The sequence below is a fragment of the Podarcis gaigeae genome, assembly GCF_964106915.1.
Source record: "Podarcis gaigeae genome assembly, chromosome: 8".
NCBI classification, from domain to species: Eukaryota; Metazoa; Chordata; class Lepidosauria; order Squamata; family Lacertidae; genus Podarcis; species Podarcis gaigeae.
In genome coordinates, this window is record NC_139684.1 from 52361628 (window position 1) to 52384608 (window position 22981).

General features: G+C 45.0%; 1 protein-coding gene across 2 annotated transcripts in view; it reads right to left on the reverse strand.

Annotated features, from left to right (window-relative positions):
* Positions 1 to 5051: 5051 nt before the first annotated feature.
* ST3GAL2 (ST3 beta-galactoside alpha-2,3-sialyltransferase 2) overlaps positions 5052 to 22981 on the reverse strand; it is a 38677-nt gene continuing 20747 nt past the window's right edge. For both annotated transcript variants that reach the window (XM_083753031.1, XM_083753032.1), the window contains exons 3-7: positions 18425 to 18618; positions 16492 to 16671; positions 15883 to 15928; positions 15237 to 15356; positions 5052 to 7290 (exon numbers count right to left, since the gene is read on the reverse strand). In XM_083753031.1, the coding sequence (XP_083609157.1) occupies positions 7117 to 7290; positions 15237 to 15356; positions 15883 to 15928; positions 16492 to 16671; positions 18425 to 18618 (714 nt within the window). In that variant the 3' untranslated portion in view covers positions 5052 to 7116. The remainder of the gene's footprint in view (positions 7291 to 15236; positions 15357 to 15882; positions 15929 to 16491; positions 16672 to 18424; positions 18619 to 22981) is intronic.

Here is a 22981-nt window from a genome sequence, read left to right on the forward strand (position 1 = left end):
CTCTGGATCAACTGGCTTTTCCAGCTCCCCTTGACCATACAGAGGCCAAAAGCGGTTGTATGTTTCGACCGCAGAAACAATTACTTGCTCTGTTTGGCTGTTATTGTTAGTAGGTGGTGAGAGACATTCAAGCTTTGACTGCTTTGACTGCTTTGCTCTTGGAGGTGAACAACCTTTCTCAGCAGATCTTGGTCGCTTGCCATGACCCATTTGTCACTGTCTCACTGACTACGGAGGTTAAAAGTAGACGTAAACGGAGATAAAAAGAGAACTTATCTTTTGTGGACACAACTCCTCTGCTACTCCTCCTCCACTGCTCAGCATAACCCAGTCTTCAAGGCGGCGTTTCTAATCAGCAGCAGGCTTTCTCAGCAGAAGGTTTGAATATCCTTGTTAATATGTATATTGGCCACGACTGGCCAACAGTAGAGATAAAACGGTTAAAACTTCTAACAGAGGTAAAATAATTAAAAGTCTAATAAAAACAGCTATAAAAACGGCTATAAAAGGCTGTAAAAGGCTATAAAAGGTTTGTAATCCAGGAGGGTTCACGGAGGAGAAGTTGTTACAGCCGCCATCTTGCCACCATTTGACATGATTTCTTATCAATCCCACAAGCCTCTGCATCTCTGCCCCATTTTCTCTAGGCTTGACAAATCTGTACACAAACCAGTTGCTTCACCAGGTCATAAAGATAAGGAGGCAGCTTTGACGTAGCTTTTGTTAATCTTTAGATCGATCTTAAGGGCCAGGAACAGAGTATACCCAGAGATGGTAATGTATTCCAAGGAGGAATAAAGAAAACAATGCCCAACCTGAAGAATTTGGAGCAAATGATTCAGCAGAGGAAACACAGCCCAGAATAACTAAGGAGATAGTACAAGAATACTTGGCTAGTTTAGATGTATTCAAGTCTCCAGGGCCAGATGAACTGCATCCAAGAGTATTAAAATAACTGGCAGATGTGATCTCAGAACCACTGGCAGTCATCTTTGAGAATTCCCGGAGAACAGGCGAAGTCCCAGCAGACTGGAGGAGGGCAAATGTTGTCCCTATTTTCAAAAAGGGGAAAAGAGAGGACCCAAATAATTACCGCCCAGTCAGTCTGACATCAATACCAGGGAAGATTCTGGAACAGATCATTAAGCAAACAGTCTGTGACCACCTAGAAAGGAATGCTGTGATCACCAATAGTCAGCATGGATTTCTGAAAAATAAGTCATGTCAGACGAACCTGATCTCGTTTTTTGACAGAATTACAACCCTGGTAGATAAAGGGAACGCAGTGGATGTAGCCTACCTTGATTTCAGCAAGGCATTTGACAAGGTGCCCCATGATATTCTTGTAAAGAAGCTATGCTACCACTCAGTGGATTTGTAACTGGCTGACTGACCAAACCCAAAGGGTGCTCATCAATGGTTCCTCTTCATCCTGGAGAAGAGTGACTAGTGGGATGCCACAGGGTTCTGTCTTGGGCCCGGTCTTATTAAACATCTTTATCAACGACTTGGATGATGGACTCAAGGGCATCCTGATCAAATTTGCAGATGACACCAAACTGGGAGGGGTGGCTAACACCCCAGAGGACAGGATCACACTTCAAAACGACCTTGACAGATTAGAGAAGTGGGCCAAAACAAACAAGATGAATTTTAACAGGGAGAAATATAAAGTATTGCACTTGGGCAAAAAAAAATGAGAGGCACAAATACAAGATGGGTGACACCTGGCTTGAGAGCAGTACATGTGAAAAGAATCTAGGAGTCTTGGTTGACCACAAACTTGACATGAGCCAACAGTGTGACGCGGCAGCTAAAAAAGCCAATGCAATTCTGGGCTGCATCAATAGGAGTATAGCATCTAGATAAAGGAAAGTAATAGTGTCACTGTATTCTGCTCTGGTCAGACCTCACCTGGAGTACTGTGTCCAGTTCTGGGCACCACAGTTCAAGAAGGACACTGACAAACTGGAACGTGTCCAGAGGAGGGCAACCAAAATGGTCAAAGGCCTGGAAACGATGCCTTATGAGGAACGGCTAAGGGAGCTGGGCATGTTTAGCCTGGAGAAGAGGAGGTTAAGGGGTGATATGATAGCCATGTTCAAATATATAAAAGGATGTCACATAGAGGAGGGAGAAAGGTTGTTTTCTGCTGCTCCAGAGAAGCGGACACAGAGCAATGGATCCAAACTACAGGAAAGAAGATTCCACCTAAACATTAGGAAGAACTTCCTGACAGTAAGAGCTGTTCGACAGTGGAATTTGCTGCCAAGGAGTGTGGTGGAGTCTCCTTCTTTGGAGGTCTTTAAACAGAGGCTTGACAACCATATGTCAGGAGTGCTCTGATGGTGTTTCCTGCTTGGCAGGGGGTTAGACTCGATGGCCCTTGTGGTCTCTTCCAACTCTATGATTCTATGACTCTTGGTTCTTGTTTATTTAGCTTAACCATGAATGGATGCTCAAGTAGGAAATAGTTTCTTTGTAGTTAAAAGGATTCCGCTGATCTGACTTTGTCCCACGTGGGGATTTTTTGAAATGCTCAGAGGAAATCTGTTTGGTTCTTACAAATGCTGTGTTAAAAGTTCTTTTGTTAATAAAAGGGACCTGGGCCAGGGTGTGGCAGATTATTATGTGCCCTTCCTCCCAGAGTCTTGCTGGCCAGTCCTTCCTTTACCTTCAGAACGCAACAACAACCTGGGTTGGGAGATGCTTAGGGGCCAGAAACACAAACACAGAAAGGAAAAGAAAAAAGCTCCACCCACGCAGCCACTGCAGAAATCAGCAGAAGGAAAAAGGTACAGATTTTATTTTGTACAACAGAACACAAAATAAATCCAGTTTCTTCCAACTGTGGCATGTGAAGTCAAAAAGTACAAACGGAGGCAGCAGAACTGCATGTAATACTGATAAAGTGAAGTGTAGGCTAGAAAAGGAGGGCAAACAGCTTTGGATCCATGATTTCCTTAGTTTATAAGTAGCTGCTTATAAGAGATTTGTCTACAGAGGCAGCCCAAGGCAGAAGGGATGGGGAGGCAGGCAGAACTTTCATTCAGAGGAGGAGAAAGGAAGTCTTGGGGCTTGGACCATGGGTGGGAGTTGATGGTCCAGGCCTCCAAGTCTACCTCAGTCTGTGGAGCTCAGGAAGCAGAAGGGGGAGTTAAGCAGGAGTGCTTCTGATCACTCTGGGGAAAGCACAAGACCTCCTCCAGACTTTTCCTTCCCTTGAGACACATGGGGCACACCTCTCACACCTGCAACCTCTATTCAGACAATTTTGCTGGTTTGAGAAATCGTCCTGGGGTTTGCCAGCAGCCACCGCATACGTCGTCCAACTCAGCCACTGGCAACTCTGAAAGGGCAGAGGTTTGTTCCATGCAGCTCTAAAGTTCCAAACCACCCACCCCCCGGTTATTCAGCAAAACTGCTGGCTGGGGACTGAAGGTCAGCTACTGTGGAGAAAGGAATCGTGTCACAGCAGCAGTGGGAAGCTCTCTTGCAAATGATCCACCAGGAACAACCATTTGCCTTATCCTATGGATGGGCTGGCCATGTGTCCAGCTGGCAGCTCATTTGTAGGAGCCAGGGGAGGGTGGCTCAGAGATGCAGGACTCTTTGACCAGGTGGCAAAACCAAAGTCAAGTGGAAATTACCTCACTGAAGGTGTGTGGGGGGGGGGAGAAACCTGGGTTCAGCCAACAGAGATGCCCAGCAAGAGCATCTTAAAGAATCTTTGCAAACTGAGAACATTCATTTGGCCACTTACACAACCCGAACTCTGTTCCTGCCAGTCCGCAGCTCATTGTCGGCAATGTAGGATGCAGAGCCCTCCCTAGGGAGGAGCTTTTCTCTTTGGAGCAGAGATGGTCCCAAGGAAAAGGCAGGTGGTAAGGCAGGATCCGACCAAGGTTGCACAACATTTCATGCTCTGCCATACAAGTTCTACCTAGATATAGTCACCCATCACAACCTACCAGCTTTGTCTCCTGCAGGCATTAAGTGAGCAGGCTGCTGAAGAGGCAGAAGAGATTCTCTCAAGCCATTCAGCAGGAATAATTGCAACCCATTTACAAAAGAGGCAGAGGGGAGAGGTGGGGAAGATTTTCATTTCCAAGTGACAGAGTGAGATGAGGAATATTTGCTGCTCTGAAGGCCCAGGGGTGGAGTGGCCTGGAAAGATTGTCCCCCACCAGAAGGCAGCCATGCAGGTGCTGCTGAGAGCCAGGCAGGGGCCAGCCTTGTTCCAAACTGGCTCTTTTGCTCAGGCAAAACCTCTCCACACATACATAGAACAGCAGGAAGGGAGAGACAGAGGGGGGAAAGGCAAGCACATAGCAGTCAAAACCATCAGTGAGTGGAAAGAGTCCAAGGGAGCCAGCAGGGCAAGTCAAGGCACTCTTTGATGCTCAAAATTTATCCCCCACCCCACCTGCCAAAAAAAGTGCCCAGAGATTTTAGGAAAGTATTGGAAAGAAGAAAAAAGAACAGGTGGACCGCCTGCTCCCTCAGCCAGCTGGCAGGAGGGAGGCTCCAGATGCCCAACCAGATGTGCCTTCCAGGGGTTTTGGACTTTCAGCCACAGCAGCATGAGGCAGTATTGGCTTGGAGGAGTCTCAAACCCCTGGAGGGTGGTGCCTGGATGGCTGCCCCCCTAGAAGTACATGCCTGGTCGATGCTCTTCTAGAGACAGAATTGCTCCCTTTTACTCTGACCATACACAGCAGCTGGGAGGCTGCACAGTGAGCCTGGCCAGTCCTGCTGCCTCTCAGCATCCAGATGGCAGCAGAAGCTCATTAGCAGAAGACTTTGCGGTTCAAACAAAGAGCATCTCTCTGGTCTCTAATGTGCTCTACTCCCTCAACACACACAACCCTCTTGAGAGGCATGTAAACAGGGTGGGGGAGGTACAGGAGGAAAGAGAAGAAACAGGGTTTTCTAGGCTGTGCAGTTAAGTCACTGTTGCCACAAGGAATCAGGATTGGTCCCCTTTAGGGCTGCTCCCTCCTACACAATTCATCTTTTTTTCTTTTTAAAGAAATACGTATTCAATACTGTTTGGCATGATTGCAGTTTTGAAGGGCAGAGAAAAGGGAGGGCTGGTGCCTGGCGTCTTGGCCTGCATACCCACAAATGCCTGATGCCCAAACAAGAGGGAAGTCCTTTAGCTTTGCCTTCGCCCCTGCTCTCCTCCCTTCCAAGGTCAAGAAATGTAATGTAGCCCAACTTCCTAAGCCTCCTGCCCCCAACTAAAAGGCGAGGCCAGTGCAAACCCATGGACAGTGCGAAGTGAGGATGCCACAGGGCTCCGTTCGAAGGACAAGTCTGCCTGCTCCTTTCAGTGGTTATAAAACATATCAGCAGAACTTGCCCATGGCCCAACAGCAAAACATTAAATAATACCTGTGTACAATACCTGTGTTGGTTAAATCCTGGAAGCCTTCAGGAATGGAAAACATTAGGTCTAGAGGGCTGACAAGTTGACAGCCAGTCCTCTTCAATTGCCCAAATGCAGCTGACGCAAACACCAGATTCCTTTCATGAAGGACATGTTCCTGAGTAGCATGGCTCACCCGCCCCCTGACTTTCTCATCACCAGGAGGAACCCCTGCTGCATCTGAATATGATTATGAGAAAAGGGAAACAAACAAACCCTGAAACTAGGCAGCTCTCCACATGCTATGTTGCTTTCCACCAGCCTAGCTTCTAGAGCTCCTCCTACTCTGCCCTTCAGCTAGCTTGCTACCCTCCAGCAATGCAGCCTAGTGCTCTTCCACCCTTCCAAACCACCTCTCTCCCTCTCCCTCCCCCTCTCTGCTGCAATCTGCAGGGACTTAGCTACACAAATCAGTCCAGTGGCAGGGAGTCTTGGTGGTGGGGCAGCAAGCAGTTCTTTCAGTCAAGGTCCGGACTATCTGGAGGCAGCTGGCCAGTCCTTTCAGACTGGGGGCCACCTCCTTGGCTCCCCCCCCCCCCGTCATTGAAACAATTTGAGTAAAAGGGTGGGGCAGAAAGGTGGAGGTAGAGTAGGCAAACACATGCAGGCACCCTGCTCTGAGATCACAAGAAACGGTTTGCCATGAGAGGGAACCTCCTGCTCACCCAAACCCAAGATGGCGGCCAACTTGATTACAGCCATGAATGGTAGAGAAAGGTAGAAGTCACCGGGTCTGAAACTCGGGTGGCTTTGGCATGGGTTCCCCTTAGTTTCTAGCACAAGGGGGCGGTGCCTGTCCCAGGTGGCACTGGCTCCCTGAAAACCGCCTGTCCATAACCACCTGCCAGAGTCAGGGTGCTGAGTCTTCAGAGTCTTCCGTAGGTGCCGCACCTCCCAGACTTGGCTTCCGCAAGCAAAATCTTCCAGAGTTTACTTGATTGTAACAACAACAAATACAATCCAGCTGCTCTCTGCATTTTAAACCTGATTGTACAAAATGAAGACACACAAAAAAGGATCTTCCCTGGACAAAAGTGGGAAGGGAGAAGTGCCATTTAGCAAAGGGAAGTTGATTGTTCATTTGCTTTTTTAAAAAATAACAACAGCGGAGTCTCTCTGGATTGTAAGGGCTTCTTCCAGTTGCAGCTTCAAAGGCAGCCTTGCAGTGCCTCACTCTTAGCAACCAGTCAGTGTCCAGGCTTCCCAGCAGACTCAGAAGGGCAGACCTCTGAGAACTGGTCAAAGAGCAGCCAAACCTGGCCAGCCACCAGGTAGATTTCCTCCTCCTTTGGCTGCTTTTGTGCACCCCTTCCTACTTCATTCAAAGAAAGAAAGTGTGCAGCAATGTATCTCCTTTTAGCCACCAGGTGGGGAAGCCTGTGCTACATACTCAAAACTTGATTTGTTCTATTTGAAAATCCTCTTGATTTGAGGGGAGAGGACCAAGAAAACACACACACTTCCTTCACTCCCCTTTGAGAGTATCTTTCTGCTGCAATTGCTTTCAGAAACAGTGTACCTCGTTTGCTCCCTGGGGCCTCGGTTTCCCAGGGTCCATCTTGATGGTTTCAGGGGAAACCCAGTGCTCAGCCCAGGCCCAACAGGTAGCCGGCCACACCACCTGGCCCATCATCCCTTGCAGGCCAGTCACCAAGTCAGTGCTGGAACACCGCAGCCTGGAGGGGTCAGTTGCCACGATAAACATCAATCTTGTTTGTCTTCTCCAGAATATCAAGGATATGGGCTTCAAAATCAGCATCATGCACCCCAGTTTTCCGGAACTCTCCTGCATAGCGATTGTTTTCCCAGTAATGGTGCCAGTTGCCACGGCTGTCTGCCCCAAACCCAAAAACGTTCACCTACAGCCAGGGAAAGAAAAGAGAGGGGCCTTGTCAGCAAGGGAAACATCCACTGAAGTGAAACCCAGTGGGATTACCCACTAAGAGACAATGCAGTGGCCGGTGGGGGGGGCACTGTAGGTGTAAATGACTACCAGACTTTGCAAAGCTGGCTTCACCGTATCATTATACACCTTTAGGTGCCAGGCAAAAATGTTCCTTATCAAACAGGCCTTTGTTTAATCTGATTTACAGCCTATGCCCTTTTAAAATGTGTTGTTTTTTGGGGGGGGGCTATTGGGTTGTTTTCTTGTGCGTGTGTTTTGTGGTTTTATGTCTTGATTTTATTCTGTGAAATGCCCTGAGACCTCCGGGTATAGGGCAGTATATAATAAATAAATAAATAAATAAATAAATAAATAAAATAATAATAATACAGTAGTAATAATAATGGGAGGAGAGGAAGTGGTAGGCCTTTCATGGGAGAGGCTCCACACACTTGCCCGGCTTGGAGCCAAATGGGCACATTCATTTTTTCACAGCTCTTTTGTGCAAATCTGGCATATTAGGAAACTTGTATTTCAACAATAAATGGATCCCCCCCCCCTTTTTATGATTACCTGTGCACATGCCCACAATGGGCCTCATGTTTACAGAACATTAGGTGGGAGAGGACTGCAACATGGAGCACAAATACTATCCATCAACACCATCAACTAGCGTGGATAGGAAACACTAATACAGATTTTGGATGCATAAATTTAAATGCGTTCATGTGTGGATGAAGTTGCACAGATGCACACATGGAAAGAGCAACCCACATACACACAGACGTCCCAGTGTGGACACAGCCATATAAGACACCTGGCATTGTTGGTCCCCATCAGGTTGTTTGGTTATAATCTCTTCTATCGAGATTAGAAATTGCTTCCAGAGGTATTTTAAACAACTATACTCACAAGGGCCACAGAAGGAAATGGACATAGACCGATTTTTGAAGACAAATGGATTACAAAAAATCTCTCAAGAAAGTAAATTAATGCTGAATCACAAAATATCTGAACAGGAAGTAGAAGGTGCCATCCAAAATATGCAACTAGGCAAGTCTCCAGGACGGGACGGGCTGACTTCCAGATACTATAGATCTTTGAAGGAATGGCTAATACAACCCTTGAAGGAGGTCTGCAATGAAATTTTGGAAGGAAAAGGGCACCAGAGTCGTGGAAAGAGGCGTATATTACACTTATACTGAAAACAGAGACTGAAAAGACTCAACTTGAGAACTACCGCCCCATATCGTTATTAAATGTGGATTATAAAATTTTTGCTGACATTTTGGCCAAGAGATTGAAAAAAGTATTGATGGAAGAGATTCATAAGGATCAAGCGGGCTTTCTCCCGGGAAGACATTTGTCTAACAACTTGAGGAACATAATTGACATTTTGGAAAAGCTAGAAGTGAATATAAACACTAAAGCAGTTCTGATATTTGTAGATGCGGAGAAAGCCTTTGACAACATCTCTTGGAGTTTTATGAAAAAGAACCTACAGGGGATGGGGGTAGGCCAAGGTTTTGAAAATGGTATAGGTGCAATATACTCTGAACAAAAGGCTAAATTAATTGTAAATAATGTGGTAACAGAAGAATTTAAGATAGAAAAAGGGACACGACAGGGGTGCTCAATTCCCTCACTACTTTTTATATCGGTCCTGGAGGTTTTGCTGAATATGATTAGAAGGGACCGGTTGGTTAAAGGTATACAGGTCGGAGCCAAACAGTAGAAACTGAGAGCATTTGCAGATGACTTAGTATTGACGTTACTAAAAGGGTTTTAGAACTAATTCAAGAGTTTGGTCGTGGCAGGATTTAAACTGAACAAGTTAAAAACTAAGGTTTTAGAGAAAAACTTAACATTGATTGAAAGAGAGAGGTTTCAGAATGAGACGGGTTTGACTGTGGTTAAGAAAGTGAAATACCTGGGGATTAACATGACAGCTAAAAATGGGAACTTATTTAAAGATAATTATGAAAAATGTTGGACGGAAGTGAAAAAAGATTTAGAAATTTGGTCAAATTTGAAGCTTTCCTTGTTGGGTCGAATTGCAGTTATAAAGATGAATGTATTGCCTAGAATGTTGTTTTTGTTTCAAACATTGCAAATTGTGGACAACATGGACTGTTTCAAGAAGTGGCAGAAAGATATTTCTAGATTTGTCTGGCAGGGCAAGAAGCCCAGAATAAAATTTAAGATATTAACTGATGCAAAGGAAAGGGGTGGATTTGCCCTGCCAGACTTTAAACTTTACTATGAATCAGCAGCCTTCTGCTGGTTGAAAGACTGGATGCTTCTTGAGAACACAGACTATTTTTAATTTTGTATTTTTGTTATTTTTTTCCTTTTTTCTTTTTATTGTATTATTATTGAAAACTTTAATAAATATTCTTTAAATATATATATATATAATCTCTTCTATCTCTCAATTTACAGCATATTTTATTATTATGTCCAAAAGAGTGTGTGTGTGTGTTGTGTTAATTAATGTACTATCGTATAATTAAGTAAAACTAGCAGACCTGTCCTTGTGTTGAATCTCTGTGCTGAGTGGTCGGCAACTGTGGCCCACCTTTTTACATTCTGTCTCCCTTGCCTCCCCTTTAAAACACACACAGGCACACGTGTGTGTTGGTTTCTATTTCCCTCACTGTGCAGCAACTGCTTGTCACAAGACAATGTTTACATTCCACAGTCAGAGTTACTGTTGGGTTCCCACGGGAATGGGAGACTGGATGTGACGTACACTGGTTTCCTGTTTTTCAGTGTTCTCTCGGTTTCTTTGTGTCGAGAGGAGTTGCTTCTCTGCTCTCACAGAGGCAGAATGGGCCTGTACCAGTTCCAGATGGGCAGGAAGCTGATCAAAATCTGACATTTTTGGTTATGGGCCCAGAGGATTGGAATGCCGGCAGAGGCAACGTGGCGTTATCTGCTCTGCGCGTCAAGAAGATTGATGAGAGGTATGTGCTCTTACTATGGGCAGCCTGCCAGTTCCTAATTAATGGCTTTAAGGCTGGACTTTGAACTTTTAAGCCAAAGCAGTTTTTTGCTGCGGCAGAGGCTTGAAAGTGCTTTTGAAAGTGCTTTTGGAATGCAGCTGCTGTAAGCAGACGCAGCTTGTTTAAAGCAGCAGAGATGGCTAATGAAAGGCTAGCTGAAGTTTTTGGGATTCCAAAGCTTGATAAAAAGAATTACGCGGAATGGGTGTTGTACGCAGAGGCTCTTCTGCGAAAAGAGGGTCTGTTTGAAGTCATAACAGACATCCCCCCAGCTCCGATGATGGATGAATGGGCAGCTAAGGATTCCAAAGCAAGGGGAACTCTTGCATTGCTAGTTTCCCCAGAAGAGCTATGTCTATTGCGTGATAAGGCCTCAGCCAGAGAAATCTGGGACACTTTAAGGGATTCTCATTTAAGAACAGAAGCTGGTGCTTCTTTGTTCTACTATGCCAAGTTGCATGATATGGCACTTGCTGAAGGTGCAGATGTGCATGCTCATCTGATGGAGATGCAGAATCTGAGACATGAGCTGCAACAGAGAGGTCTCACCTTTCCAGAGGCTGTGTATTCCTTCATGATACTACACTCTTTGGGTTCAAGTTGGGAATCCGTTGCCACTCAAGACTGCTGTTTTGCCAACTGCTCAGATCACAGTAGCACATGTTACTGCCGTGATTCAGAATAAAGCTGACCGCCGAGGTGCTAGCTGCATCGGATGGGGGGGGGGGAGTCTTCACAGCCATCATCCCAGAATGCAGTGGAACCACTAGATGGCGCCAAAGCTATGAAGGCAGTGAAATGCTACTCGTGTGGACATCTAGGCCATATGAAGAGGGAATGCAAACCTCCCAGGGCCAAGACAGAGCAGCGCAGCAAAAGCTCAACACGCGGAAAAGGCAAAGGCAATGGACAATGCAGCACAAGGCAATGTCCAGGACAATGCAGCACAAGGCAATGGTCTCACACTTCACTTCAAAGGTTGCAAAGGTCCAGAAGACGTCTAGATTGTTCTTTGTGATTGACTCAGGAGCGACGCGCCACATATGCAACGACAAGCGACTGTTAGTGTCTTTTACACCGCAGGAAGGTGCGATTCACCAGGCGGATGACCACACGATCTCCAGTCAAGGCTACGGAACTGTTGTTCCTCACAGTTTGGACTTGTCGATTCACAATGTTCTCTACGTTCCAGATGCTGCACACAATCTACTCAGCGTTGCGCAGCTGAATGAACGGAACATTGACGTTTCCTTCAAGAACAAGAAGTGCACCATCACAAAGAAAAACGATTATGTATTGTATGCTGAATATGTTGATCGTTTGTTTGTATTGTATTTTGATGATGTGCAGGATGAAACTTGTTGCATTGCAGGTTCTAACAAGGTTTTGCATGCATGATTTTGTTAGATTGGCTTCAATCAGAGCCAGGGCCTTTTCAACTCTGGCTCCGGCCTGGTGGAACGCTCTGCCTCATGAGACCAGGGCCCTGCAGGATCTGATTTCTTTCCGCAGGGCCTGTAAGACAGAGTTGTTCCGCCTGGCCTTTGGCTTGGAGCCAATTTGATTCCCTCCCTCTCTCTCTCTCTTTTTTTCTTTTCTCCTCTTTCTTTCTTTTCCTTCTCCTGCGATGAGGCTACATTTTAATATTTTAATGTTCCATTATTTTAATGTTGTATTTTATTTTTGTTTTTAAGTTGTAATCATTCATCTTGTTTTTATTATTGCTTGTAAGCCGCTCTGAGCCCGGCCTTGGCTGGGGAGGGCGGGGTATAAATAAAAATTTTATTATTATTATTATTATTATTATTATTATTATTAGTATTCATGATTTTCACAGGAAATTTGGTCATTTGCATTTTGAGGCAGTATCCAAAATGCCTGCCTTGGTTGAAGGTATGACTATTAAACCCTGCAGGTACCACATGAAGTGTAAGGCATGCGCAGCAAACAAGGTGAAAATGGCTGCGAAAGGTAAGGTGTCTAGTAGACAAGCTACAGAACCATAGCAGGTAGTGCATGCTGATTTAGTTGGTCCACTATCGCCCTCTTTTGGTGGTACAGGTACTTTACAGTTATAATCGCAGGTTATCACCATTGATTGGTTGTACCCCCTATGAAAAGATGTTTGGCAAGAAGCCATACATCAAGAACATGAGAATTTTTGGTTCTGACATGTGGGTTCACACACCACAAAGCTCCAAGTTAGGTAAGCGTGGTTTGCATGGTATTTTTCTAGGTTATCAGAAAGGTTCTTACAGAATAATGATGACCGAATCTAAGACAATTAGGCTCACAAGAAGTGTTGAGTACAATGCCAAGTGGGGGGAGAATGTGGGAATTTTCCAATGTTATCCTGATGACAGTGATGAGACTGAGGATAGGCAACAGCCACAGCAACAGCAGCAGCAGCAACAGCCACAGCTGCCGCAACAACCCACACCCACTGATCAAGGTCCTGATCCTGAGTCTGAGACTGAATCAGATGATTCAGAGGATTTCAAGAGTTCAAAAGCCTCTATGCGAACCTCTGAAGGCTTTGATCAAGAATTGGAGGAACCACTGTTCACTATAGGCCACTTTTCTCCTAAGAAGGAAGAAGAAAGTGTTGAAGACCTACGGCTAATTCACAGGTCACAAAGAGCCATTAAAGGCAGACCTCCAAAGAGATTTGCTGATGAATTTGCTAAAACAGCAGTGGCAGCTGTTAAAAGCTCCAAGAAGTATTTGAACCTTCAAGCTTCCAATAAATCCAGGATTTGGATTCAAAGGATGCTGAGCCATGGTTAAATGCCATGAAGGCTGAGCTTGATTCCTTGGAGAGGAACAAAACATGGGAGCTAGTTCCAGTAGTTCCAGGAATGAAACTGTTGTTGTTTAGTCGTGTCCGACTCTTCGTGACCCCATGGACCAGAGCACGCCAGGCACTTCTGTCTTCCACTGCCTCCCGCAGTTTGGTCAGACTCATAAGAATAAAACTACTTGGAAGCAAATGGGTCTTCAAAGCGAAGACAGATCAAAATGGCAAGATAGTCAGACACAAAGCGAGATTGGTAGCCAGAGGTTTTTTACAGGTACCAGGAGAAGACTATCACGAGACCTACTCACCCACCGTGAGGTATGAGAACATTAGGCTTATGCTCAAGCTTGAGCAGAGGAGAATCTACACGTTTCTCACCACGATGTGAATACAGCATTTTTATACGGATCTCTAGGTGAATCTCTTTATATGCTTCCACCTGATGGCGTACAGGTAAAACAGGGATTTGTTTGTGCTCTGAAGAAGTCCCTTTATGGTCTCAAACAGAGTGCATGGTGCTGGCACACTAAACTCACTGAAGTATTGTTTTCTCTAGGTTTTCAGCAAGGGAAAGCTGATCCATGTGCATTTGTCAAAGAGGAGGGGCAAAAGAAGCTGTATTGCTTGTTTTATGTTGATGATATTTTGTCCTTTTGGAAGGATTTCACAATGTACAATAACGCCCTAGCTCAACTGAAAGAACACTTTGACATGAAAGATCTTGGTGAGGTAAACAACTACCTATCTCTGGAAATAGAGAGAGATCAAGATGGTAACATTCTAGTACACCAGTCACGGAAAATTGCTGATGTGTTAAGCAAACTAAACCTGATGGATGCTAACCCTGTACACACACCGATGACAACAGGTTATCAGGTAGATGACACTGAAGGAGCATTTTCTGACACTACACTGTACAGAAGTGTGCTAGGCAAACTGAACTTCATTGCCAGATGTTCAAGACCTGACATTGCTGTTAGCTTTAATTTGCTAAGCAGACAAGTCAACAATCCTACTGTTAAGGATTGGAAAGCTCTGAAACACATAGCTCGCTATTTGAAAGGCACTATGCATTACAGACTGAGATTTAACAATCAGAAGTCTGGTGGTCTTGAGATATTTGCAGATGCAAGTTTTGGTGGTGACACTACAGACAGGAAAAGTACGTCTAGAGTTTGCTACATGTACAATCAGGGTCTATTTGATTGGTCATGCAAGAAGCAAACAACAGTTAGCTTAAGTACTTGTGAAGCTGAACTGAATGCACTGTCTTATTCACTTAAGGATTGTGAATGGTTGTTACAATTGTGCAAAGACATGAAAATTCCTGTCAAATGTCCAATCCAGGTTTACCAGGACAACAATGTTTGGCTTTGCTGAATTCTGAAGGGTGTAAGCAAAGCACGAAGCATTTGCAATTGAAACTGCAACATGCTAGGGAATGTGTTCAGAAGGGACTCGTAACGGTGTCCTATATGCCAGGTAATGAAATTCCTGCTGATGTATTGTCCAAGGTTGTACCAAGGGATCAACACTGTACCTATGTGCATAAGTTGGGTTTGTACTGATATTGTATGAACATGCTGCCCAGTGATGTTCACAGAAAGGGGGAGGATGTTGGTTTCTATTTCCCTCACTGTGCAGCAACTACTTGTCACAAGACAATGTTTACATTCCACAGTCAGAGTTACTGTTGGGTTCCCACGGGAATGGGAGACTGGATGTGACGTACACTGGTTTCCTGTTTTTCAGTGCTCTCTCGATTTCTTTGTGTCGAGAGGAGTTGCTTCTCTGCTATCACAGAGGCAGAATGGATGTTTGTATTCTCTCAGCATAGAGTATAAATAAAATTTAGCATGTAGCACAATACCTACTTATCCTTTTGCTGCGTGACGACGATCTGCTTGGGCTCAGGATAAGACGGGCCTGTACCAGTTCCAGATGGGCAGGAAGCTGATCAAAATCTGACAGTGTGCACACACACATACACAAACTATTGCATCCAGCCTGTTAAATAGATGAGAGGAGCCTGCCAACTTCCAGGCACTGGCTCTCCCTCTGCAAGATGAAATCTCTCTTTACAGGCTAGGAAGCCTCTCCAGCCACTTAAGAACCCACCTCATCACAAACGTGCAAGGCAAAGAACAGGACCAGCATCCCCGTGGAAGGGTAGCGTCCGTGGTGCTCTGTCCATCGGTCATGGATGTATTTGAAGAAAGCTGGGTTGTAGATTTGAACCTAAGGACACAAATCACGGAAGACAACATCACAACAGGCAGTCCTTTCTCTGTGGGAAGCCCCTCCACATGGCCATTGAGTATTTCAGTCTCAGTCCACACAGTCCAGAGGAAAAAACTGAGGCACTGTTAGTGGGTGGTTCCCTAGACCGGGTGGCTGGGAAGTTGCCTGCTCTTGATGGGGTTACACACCCTCTGAAGGAGTGCATAAGCAGCTTGGGGGTAATCCTGGACTCATTGCTCTTGCTTGATGCTCAGTTGCCCCTCGGGGTGCAGAGCGACTTCCATTTTAAAAAATGTATCTGATTACCTTAGGAAACCTGGAGTGTGTATGTGTATAGTAATGCATATAGTATTCAAGAACTGTTTGTATTTTTAGCAGAACCAACCAACCCAAAAAACCCAAAAAACTTGCTTCTCAAGCTATCTTAAGAGAGATGAGAATTTAGAAAATATCCATGCAGATGAAGCCAACATGGATATTTTCAGAGCATCCCTTCCCTCTCCTCCATGAGGGCCAGACTTACCTTGTCTTTGTCCACCCGAAGGAAAGGCTTCACGGGCGCATAAGTGCTATGAGAGAAGCAGAAGGGAGAAAGAATGAGAATGAGATGCTCCTCACTCCCCTCTTGCTCTGCTCAATTGCTCCCTCTGCCCTCCCTTCCCTCTTTCTGTCACTTCTCCATATTAACTCTTAAAGGAAGAGGGGGGCATGGAGGGGCCAACAGACACAAGGAACACCACCGTGAAAATCTGGGGGCTGGACCAACCTGAAATTGAACCAAGCAGCTCTGGAGTTTACCTTTATGTATGTTACATCCCTCATTTTGTGTACAACATTCAAGTGTGGACTGTCTGTTCTGCTTACACCCTGGAAGCAACCTTTTGTTTTCAAACATTTAGCCATACACTGAAAAATAATAATGGGTGGGACCAGCATGCTACCCAAGACAAGGTCCAGAAAGGGTTGAAGGCACAGGAATGGGAATTACTTGTCCCCAGGAAATGACACGGTGCCTGTTGGCCAGGACTGCCCATCTTTGCCTCACTGGGAGGGATAGAATCATGGAATTGTGGAGTTGGAAGGTATCCAAAGGGTCTTCCAAGCTTAACCCCCTGCAATGTAGGATACATACAATCGGATCTGGCCCGTCGACAAGGCGCTTGCCATCCACAGCAGGTCCAGGGCTTTGAAGGGCACGAGAACAAAGCTAACGTTGGCCGGCAGGTTCTTGGCACTTTCTGGGTACATGAAGTGATGGGTTGTCCTACTCCCAACATCTGCCTCAAAGCCCACTGTAGGGGCCTGGTTCATTCTGCAAGGAAAGAATAGGGGAGAAGGGAGAAGCATTTGCTGAAGTTGTGGTCTGGAGCATTTCATTATTACAAAAAGGTGTGTGTGTGTGTGTTGCAGCTCAACCTACCCTCTGAACACAAAGATATTATTTTGAGGGGGGGTACTTGCACAGTTTTTACACTGCAGTGATAACAGCATACAGTGAAGAATCACAGCGCCTTTATAACTATTTGCAGAAGACAAATGGTGGCTCCTTTGCATCACCTTGAAGCCCAAATATTCTGCAGCAGCAGATGCAACTAATCCTACCCAGCCCAATCGCTGCAGCCCTCTAGTTTGGGGCAATTCTGGTGAAAACAGCCACACTGCTGACTCTGGCTCTCCTCAAATGCAAACAGCGACAGAACTCAGCCTCTCCCATCTCCAACAAACACTGGAGGGAGCAACGTTTTTCAGCTCAGTCCTGGATCACCCACCAGTTGCCAAGTTAGGCAAAATCATAACATTAGGCCCAGTTATAGTAACCAAGGAGCAAGACCTGAGGGTTTTGCTTCACTGAGAAAGGAGAGGCCGCATTGCTTCACAGGAGGCAGCTAAGCCCCATCCAGGATGTGATTCCAGAGCTGGCAGAGAAACACCTGGATCTCGTCACCTGCTCTTTTAAGGGCAGCTGGGAACCCTGTCCACCAGGGACGCTGCAGGATGCTTCACCTTAAGCTGCTTTTTGAAAGATCTGCCACTAGATGGCAGCAAGGTGATGAAGGATAGCTGCAAAAAAACGGGTCCGGAAAGGGGTGCTGTGGTGGGGCAGACACTGCTAAGGCACCACTCTTCCACAGTCAGCTGGATTCAGAATGAGAACTCAGTTCCCCACACCACTTATGTGTTATTTGCAAAAGCATCTCATATGTGCTAGGTGCTGTACAAGAACACAAGAGCCCCCTATCTACAGGGCTGCAACTGCAGAAAGCCATGAGATGAAAGGAGCGGGGAGTTGGAGGGAGAGCAGGAGAGAAGAGGTGGAGGAACGAATACGATTAACCAAGTGTCCACTTGACAACACCACCCAAATGCCATATTGACCTGCAGCCAAACACCTGAACTGACTCTGCACTGCCGGCAATCCTGTCAGAGTGGTAGAAGGTCATCCCATCTCATGCATTCAAGAGAAAACTACTCAGTTCAGGGGACTCAAGAGGAGCCACCAGAAACAATGACGAGGAGTCAAGACACTAACAATTAGGAGTCCAAGCTTGTCCAAGTCCATCAATTTTAATTTTTAATTTTTTGCTTCCAGTTGAAATGCCAACTTTCCAGGCCTTTCTTTGGGAAACAGTTTCAGCCACTTTAGGCCTGTTTTGAGCCAACCCAGAAACAAGTTAATACTATTGCAAATTGCAAAGCAGTGTCTGCACAGTGACAGACCCCATATGCTGGCAGAGCTTCTGGAAACTTTCACGCAGCAGCAACGAAACGCAAGCACAGTTATCTGTTCCTTGGACAGCTGGTGGGGTGTCTGAGGGTGACCAACAGAGAATTGCCCAGAAGTCAGATGGTCAATTGGCCAGGCAAGAGGGGCTGGGAGTCAAACCTCCTTCCTTGGCAGGAAGAGAAACTGGAGTGGAAGAGGCAGGAAGCGCCAGCTGTTGCTGCTGCTTTCTTCGTCCCCAGTGTTTGCTGGGCTGCTGTTCTCCGATGCAAGAGCCAACCCAGCAATGATGGGGAAAAGACAGCCCAAGACACAGAGGGATCAGGCCCTCCCAGTCACTCACCTCATGATGAAGTCATGCCCATTGATTTCCCTGCCATAACCAGAGCCTTGCAAGTTGCCCGAGTTGCCAACCACAGCACAGCGGCGGCACGGCTGAGAGTTCTGGGAGCTGTATGGGTTCTCTCCAGGGACAATCTGGAAGAGCTTCCCCAATACTTCATTCAGGTTGTGGGACTTGAACTGCGGCTGTAGCATCTGCAGGGAAAGGAAAGGGCAACATGAGGCCAAAGTGAACACCCCACAGGCACCAAGCAGCCTGCTGTTAGTTAGTGTGGTATACTAAATATGCTTCTGTGATTTTCTTTTATGAATTTCAGATATATATTGTACTGCTTTTGTTATTCTGATAAAATGAAATTTGATAGGGCTACGATTTATGTGAGCCGCTGCACTAGCTCAAGCATATTTGGGGGAAAGCAACATGCAAATATAACATCAAGATCCAATCCAGGGTATTAACAAGCCTCTTGCCCCAGGAGTCAAGGTGTGTTGCAATATGTGGTGTGAATGCATACCTGTTTTCCAATTATTTTGGAAATTAGTCTTTGAAGAAGTTTCTTCTATTACAGGACAGGTGATACAACCTGATCCAAGGCTAGCTTTATTAAATCTGTTTACAGATGACCATAATAATTAATTATTTAATTTTTAATTCAGGAAGACGAAGACCAGAGGAACTATAAGGTGGATGTTTAATTCAGTACAACGGAAAGGACAATGTTGTCCACCCACCACCAGCTACCCATGCCTTACTCTGGGACAATCTGTTAAAACAGAGAGTAGAAGACCCTTAACTGCCCTAATCAACCATGAACTATTGTACTAACCTGCTTATTGTTTGACTGTAGCATTTACTTTGTATATTCACAGAATGTTTCTTGGGGGTTATATGGGGATTGCTTGTTATATGCGTTTTTTGAAACTGAAAAATAAAGAAGTGGGGAGTGGAGGAGTGTGTTACAAAAGATGGGAGGCTGAAAAGCAGAGTGTGAGATGGCATTTCCTGCTGCTGTATATTCAGAAATGTGCAGAAGCCAAAGAAAATATGAAGCACTGTGTAATTCTTGGTCCTGGGAATTCTGCCTTGCATGTCCACACTCTGCTGGACAAAAGAAACAGTGGGGCGGAATAGTTGGGGGCCAGCCTTTCCTGCAGCAGGCCCTAAGAAAGTTCTCCACTAAATCTTTGGAGAACTGACTTTGGTTAAAAACAAGAAATGAAAGACTATTCCCAGGACTGGTGACATATCTCTGGAGGACAACAAATGGTGAGATATAGTGCTCGCTTCGGCAGCACATATACTAAAATTGGAACGACACAGAGAAGATTAGCATGGCCCCTGCGCAAGGATGACACGCAAATTCGTGAAGCGTTCCATATATTTTTTTGACCCTGCAGGAGCCAGAATCTAGTACGAAAAGAGTATTACAATTGATTCAAGATTTTGGTCGGGTGGTGGGATTTAAATTAAACAAACAGAAAACTAAGGTATTGGGGAAAAAAATTGACAAATACAGAGTCAGAACGGTTTCAGAGAGAGACAGAATTAAATGTGGTTAAAAAAGTAAAGTACCTAGGGGTAAATATAACAGCAAAAAATCTGAGTCTATTTAAGGACAATTATGAAAAATGTTGGTCAGAAATTAAGAGAGACTTAGATAGTTGGACAAAATTGAAACTTTCTTTGCTAGGCCGAATGGCTGCTATCAAGATGAATGTATTGCCAAAAATGTTGTTTTTGTTCCAAACACTACAGATTGTGGACAAGACGGAGTGCTTCCGGAAGTGGCAGAGAGACATCTCTAAGTTTGTCTGGCAGGGCAAAAAGCCCAGAATTAAGTTTAAGACATTAACTGATGCGAAAGAAAGAGGGGGCTTTGCCCTGCCAGACCTAAAGCTGTACTATGAGGCCGCAGCTTTCTGCTGGCTAAAAGACTGGCTACTTCTTGAGGACACTGACGTTCTGGATCTGGAAGGTTTTAACAATGCTTTTGGTTGGCATGCATACTTATGGTATGACAAGGTTAAGATCAATAAGGCCTTTAAGAACCATATTGTCAGAAAAGCAGTGTTTAATGTCTGGACAAAATATAAAGACTTATTGGAATATAAAACTCCAAGGTGGCTTTCACCGCTGGAAGCTAAGGCCCGAAAAAGACCCAATATGGAGGCCAAATGGCCAAAATATTGGGAAATAATAGAAAAAGATGGAGACAATTGGAAATTGCAGGGTTTGGAGAAAATGAAGGATAAAGTGCGAGACTGGTTACATTACGCTCAGATTAAAGAAGTTTTTAAAAATGACAAAAAGTTAGGGTTCCAGGTAGAGAAATCGAAATTGGAAACAGAACTGTTAGAACCTAAGACTAAGGTACTTTCAAGAATGTATAACTTGCTGTTAAAATGGAATACACAAGATGAAATGGTTAAATCGGCTATGATAAAGTGGGCACAGGACATTGGGCATAATATCATGTTTGAGGACTGGGAAAGGTTGTGGACCAACGGGCTGAACTTCACTGCATGTAATGCTTTGAAGGAAAATGTAATGAAAATGATATATAGATGGTACATGACCCCAGTTAAACTTGCCAAAATATACCATTTGTCTGATAACAAATGTTGGAAATGTAAAGAAAATGATGGAACATTCTTTCACCTCTGGTGGACCTGCCCTAGAGTGAAGGCCTTCTGGGAAATGATATATAATGAGCTGAAAAAGGTATTTAGGTATACCTTTACGAAGAAACCAGAGGCCTTCCTTTTGGGTATTGTCGGCCAGAAGGTGTTAAAGAAGGACCAAACATTTTTTATGTATGCAACAACGGCAGCAAGGATACTCATCGCTAAGCACTGGAAAACTCAAGATCTACCCACACTGGAAGAGTGGCAGATGCAACTGATAGACTATATGGAATTAGCTGAGATGACCGGCAGAATCTGAGACCTGGGAGAAGAGAAGGTTGAAGAAGATTGGAAGAAATTTAAGATTTATTTAAAAAAACATTGTAATTTGGTTGAATGTTAAGATGGAGGCTACATCATAAATAATTGACTACCACTAAATTAGATGCAACTAGGATGCTAAGTGAGATTGAGGAAAAATCATAAACCTTTGGGAGAAATATTAGATTATATTTTAAATGAATGGGACATAAGAATGTAAACAAGATGGTAAATTGCGGGCAAGAACTGACAATGGTGCAAGTGGGAGCGGGAGACGTGAGGAATTCTAAAGAAGTGAAGAAAATATGTTATGATATATGTTATATTGTTCATTATATTTGCATTTATGTTTAAAAATCTTAATAAAAATATATTTAAAAAAAAGAAAAAAGAAAATAAAACAAACCAACAAACCAAAAAAAAACAAAAACAAATGGTGAGATATAGTTTCGACTTACTTGATGACATAAGAATAGGTTGCGTTGTTGCTCTGTTCTGTTTGGTTGGTTGTTTACTTGCCAAACATTAAATTCAAAAAGAAGAAGAAAGTTCTCGTCTGCAGAGGTGGCCTAAGAGGGACAAACCAAACCATACAGCAAGAACCAGCTATCATATTGAGAGCCAGTGTGGTGTAGTGGTTAAGAACAGTAGACTCGTAATCTGGTGAACCGGGTTCAAGTCTCCGCTCCTCCACATGCAGCTGCTGAGTGACCTTGGGCTAGTCACACTTCTTTGAAGTCTCTCAGCCCCACTCACCTCACAGAGTGTTTGTTGTGGGGGAGGGAGGGCAAGGAGAATGTTAGCTGCTTTGAGACTCCTTCAGGTAGTGATAAAGCGGGATATCAAATCCAAACTCTTCTACTCTTCTTCATCATATCCTCAGGAAGGCAGAAAGTGGTTCTTGCATATGGCCTCTTGCTCTTCCCAGTGCCAGAGATGCTTAGAGGATGGATGGTGCCTTCCCCCCAGGTATCCTCACCTGGCTCCTCAGAATCCCCAGTTAAAAGGTAGCAGGACTAGGAAAAGCCCTTCTCTGCTGAGGACCCTGGAGAACTACTCCTGGCAGGAGCAAATCAGCCACCCCCAACCTGGTACCTCCCCACCCCCACCCAGATGCTTTGGGCTACAACTCCCATCAGCCTCAGCCAGCAAAGTCATGCTGGTAGAAACTGCAGAACCATAGAATTGTAGAGCTGGAAGGGACCACAAGGGCAATCTAGTCCAACCCCCTGCAATGTAGGAATATTTTGCTCAATATGGGGCTCTAACCCACGGCCCTAGCTCCACCGACTGAGCTAGTATGACAAATGGATGGCACTAGGCTGGGGAAGAGTGAAGGAAACATTCCTGGAAGAGAAGGCAAGAGGCAAAGAACAGCTGGCCTGCTGCTTCCTTATTCTTCTTTGCAGTTACACAAAGAGAGCACCAATCTGGGCCTTTTAAGAAAGGTGAGAAGTTCAGCCCCTGCAGCAAATCCAGCCTCAGTCACTCAGCAAAAAGCTCTGCAGCTTTCTTCAAACAGATGGTGCTGCTGGATGGGCAAAAGGAGAGGAGAGGAAGAAGCAGGCTATCCCAGGCAGAGGCTGGAGCTGGTTGCTTCTTCCCAAGTAGC